Source organism: Bubalus bubalis, chromosome 9 (assembly GCF_019923935.1).
Source record: "Bubalus bubalis isolate 160015118507 breed Murrah chromosome 9, NDDB_SH_1, whole genome shotgun sequence".
Classification (NCBI taxonomy): Eukaryota; Metazoa; Chordata; class Mammalia; order Artiodactyla; family Bovidae; genus Bubalus; species Bubalus bubalis.
Window position 1 is genome coordinate 101,705,390 of NC_059165.1, and position 3,196 is coordinate 101,708,585.

Here is a 3,196-nt window from a genome sequence, read left to right on the forward strand (position 1 = left end):
GAACTTTCAACTTCATTTTTGTCTAAAACAATGATTGGCAAGTGGAGAATATTAAACTGACAGCTCAGTTTCTTTCAGAAAAAAAAAATTTTAAATAAAAACAAATATATAGTGATGCATGTACGTGGAATCTAGAAAAATGGTACTGAGGAACCTATTTGTTGGGCTGGAATAGAGACACAGACGTCGGGAAAAGACATATGGACACAGCTAGAGGGGAGAAGGGGGATGAATTTGGAGATCGGGACTGACGCAGGTGCACGGTCCTGTGTAAAACAGATAGCTAGTGGGGACCTACTGTGCCGCACAGGGAGCTCAGCTCGGTGCTCCATGATGACCTAGATAGATGGGATGGGGGATGGGAGGGAGGCCCAAAAGGGAGGGGATGTATGTATACATACAGCTGATTCACTTCATAGCACTACAAAAACTAACACAACGTGGTAAAGCAACTATACGCCAATAAATAAATAAATAGAAGGCAATGGAGAATATACAATATGATTAATTGAGAAATTTGACCACAACAAATTCATATATATTCACAATTCCCCTCAAACACATCTATACATAAATAAAGAACAAAATGACAAACAACCAGTATGAGGGGGTAGTGGTAACCTCCACCTGTTTATTTGAAAGATCATAATTATAAACACAGAGAAGGCAATGGCAACCCACTCCAGTACTCTTGCCTGGAGAATCCCAGGGATGGGGGAGCCTGGTGGGCTGCCATCTTTGGGGGTGCACAGAGTCGGACAAGACTGAAGCAGAAGCAGCAATTATAAACAAGAACAGAAATTCTCCAGTTCTATTCTACCAAGGAAAGGAGTCACAAAGATAATTTGAGATACAGAAAGTAAATAGTTATCAAATCCACTTACATATTCAATCATCACAAGTAATGGAATAATTCAAGTTCATTAGCATTCCCCTTTATGCAAATTAATTATTTTCCTTCCTTTGTTTTCCCCATAGAAGATGCTGTGAAATACATCTCTTGCAACTGCTGTTGCAAGGATGTGTTTGCAGGCCTTCTTTGGTGTGGACCTTTCTCATCAATAAGGAAATATAGTCAAATATGCCCTATATTGAAAGTTCGAAAAAAATGCCTTCACTTCATTTTATGTCCCTCCAGTTAACACCTTACCTCTTTCTTCCAGTGAATTAGTAAGATACTTGGATATACATTCTATTATATTCCACCTGGAAGCCCTTTATGTCTCTCTTCCCTTTTGTAATTGGGCTTTCTTTCCTGTCATTTAATTGTCATCACTGAGCATTGCCTTACTGAGTTCTCTTTTTAGCATCTAAAAAAATACTTTGATATTTCAATCAAACAAGCAAACCACCACAATGTTCTTTGGACTCTGGGATAGACAGAATTATTTTTCACGTGTCCTCAGGCAAATATTCTTGATTTTCATTCTCTATGACCTGTTCCTGCAGTGTCTTTTGGGTTCTTGGACTCACCAGCACAGGAACTCTGAGAGGTAGTTCTCTAGGCGGAAGTCTGAATCCCTTCCTGGATGGTTGATGATGGAGACTGAAGCTCTGTATGCAGATGAGACAGCAGGAAGGGTTAAACTATTGAAGCTTGAGCCAGACTTAGGACTCCAAAAGCAACAACTGTGTCTCATCCACACCCAAGTTGTACAATCTCAGGGACCACAGCAGAGGAGATATTTACAGCTCTCTCTGTCTGCTCATTATGTACATTCTCTCATTTTACAATGGCCTATAAGCACATGAATTCCCTATGGAACTTGGTCTGGACAGAAAGAAATTTTTCTTGCTGATTCTCTGTTCTCAAGAGATCAGGTTATAAGCCAGGAGAATTCAGATCTATTGGGCTTCCCTGATGGCTGAGCGAGTAAAGAATCCACCTGCAATTCAGGAGACATAGGAGATATGGGTTCGATTCCTGGTTCAGGGAGATCCCCTAGAGGAGGGCATGGCAACCCACTCTAGTATACTTGCCTGGGAAATCCTATGGACAGAGCCTGACGGGCTACAGTCTAAAAGGTCACAAAGAGTTGGACATGACTGAGCGGCTAAGCACTTCTTAAGACCTATGCCAGTAGGACCTTTTATGATTATCTTTCCAAAGAGTTTTTTCAGACCCTTCTTTAAGTCTTTATTTCTCAGACTATAGATGAAGGGGTTCAGCATGGGTGTGACCACAGTGTACATCACCGAGGCTGTTGCACTTGAGTGGAATCTGTGGGTACCAGCAGAGCTGAGGTACACTCCTAAACCTGTACAATAAAATAAGGAGACAACTGAGAGGTGAGACGCACAGGTGGAAACTGCTTTATACTTCCCCTGAGATGATGAGATTCTGCGTATGGAAGAAACTATCCTAGAGTAAGAGTAAAGAATACACGTGAGGGAACCCCTAGCCAGGAACACAGCTCCAGAATACATCACCACATTATTGAGAAAGGTGTCAGAACTGGCAAGTTGGATCATCTGATTGAGTTCATAGAAAAAATAGAGGATTTCTAAGAAGGTACAGAATGACAGTCTCAACAAACTTAAGCTTTCTAACAAGGAATGCAGGACACTGATGACCCAGGACACCAGCACCAACAGTTCACATAGCTGGGGGTTCATGATGACCGTGTAGTGCAGTGGGTGGCAGATGGCCATGAAGCGATCATAGGCCATCACTGTTAGGAGCAAGATGTCCAGTCCTGCAAAGAGTGTGAAAAAATACATCTGGGTGATGCAGCCTTCATAGGTTATGACTTTTCTCTGTGTCTGGATATTCCACAGCATCTTTGGGATGGTGGTGGAGGTGAAGCAGATGTCTACAAAGGACAGGTTGGAGAGGAAGAAATACATGGGGGTGTGCAGGTGGGAGTCTGAGCTGACGGCCAGGATGATGAGCAAGTTTCCAAATACAGTGATCAGGTACATGGAGAGGAAAAGACCAAATATGAAGTGTTGCAATTTTAATTCCTCTGAGACTCCCAGAAGAAGAAATTGTTAAACTCCTGTTAGGTGTCTTATTGCCATTTGTTGATGCTGACTATAGAAAAATAGGGAAATCGCATGATTTATTTTCACACAAAAGCATCATTACTCATGTGGTAGAAATGCTACCATTTCTATTTTGCCATCAATAATTGCTTTCAACATTTTGTTCATGGATTTTGTGCACTTGAAGGAATCTCCTGTGTCATCTCTAGTT

At 41.6% G+C, this 3,196-nt stretch overlaps 1 protein-coding gene across 1 annotated transcript; it reads right to left on the reverse strand.

Annotated features, from left to right (window-relative positions):
• Positions 1 to 1,469: 1,469 nt before the first annotated feature.
• Positions 1,470 to 2,922, reverse strand: LOC102414304 (olfactory receptor 7A17-like). Its single transcript, XM_025294167.1, has 3 exons — positions 2,568 to 2,922; positions 2,063 to 2,282; positions 1,470 to 1,554 (listed from the first exon to the last, which is right to left on the reverse strand). The coding sequence occupies exons 1-3, from the start codon at positions 2,920 to 2,922 to the stop codon at positions 1,470 to 1,472; spliced, it is 660 nt and encodes a 219-aa protein (XP_025149952.1).
• Between the last annotated feature and the right edge of the window lie 274 nt (positions 2,923 to 3,196).

What these genes read in the sequence shown, in the direction of transcription:
- LOC102414304 (XM_025294167.1), bottom strand. Translation starts at nt 2,922, where the DNA reads ATGTACCTGATCACTGTATTTGGAAACTTGCTCATCATCCTGGCCGTC. An exon ending in GCTGGTGTCCTGGGTCATCA is followed by an intron (nt 2,283 to 2,567) that starts GTGTCCTGCATT and finishes CTCACCTCTCAG; the next exon opens with TTGTCTCCTTATTTTATTGT. An exon ending in ACTGGCATAGGTCTTAAGAA is followed by an intron (nt 1,555 to 2,062) that starts GTGCTTAGCCGC and finishes ATCTGCATACAG; the next exon opens with AGCTTCAGTCTCCATCATCA.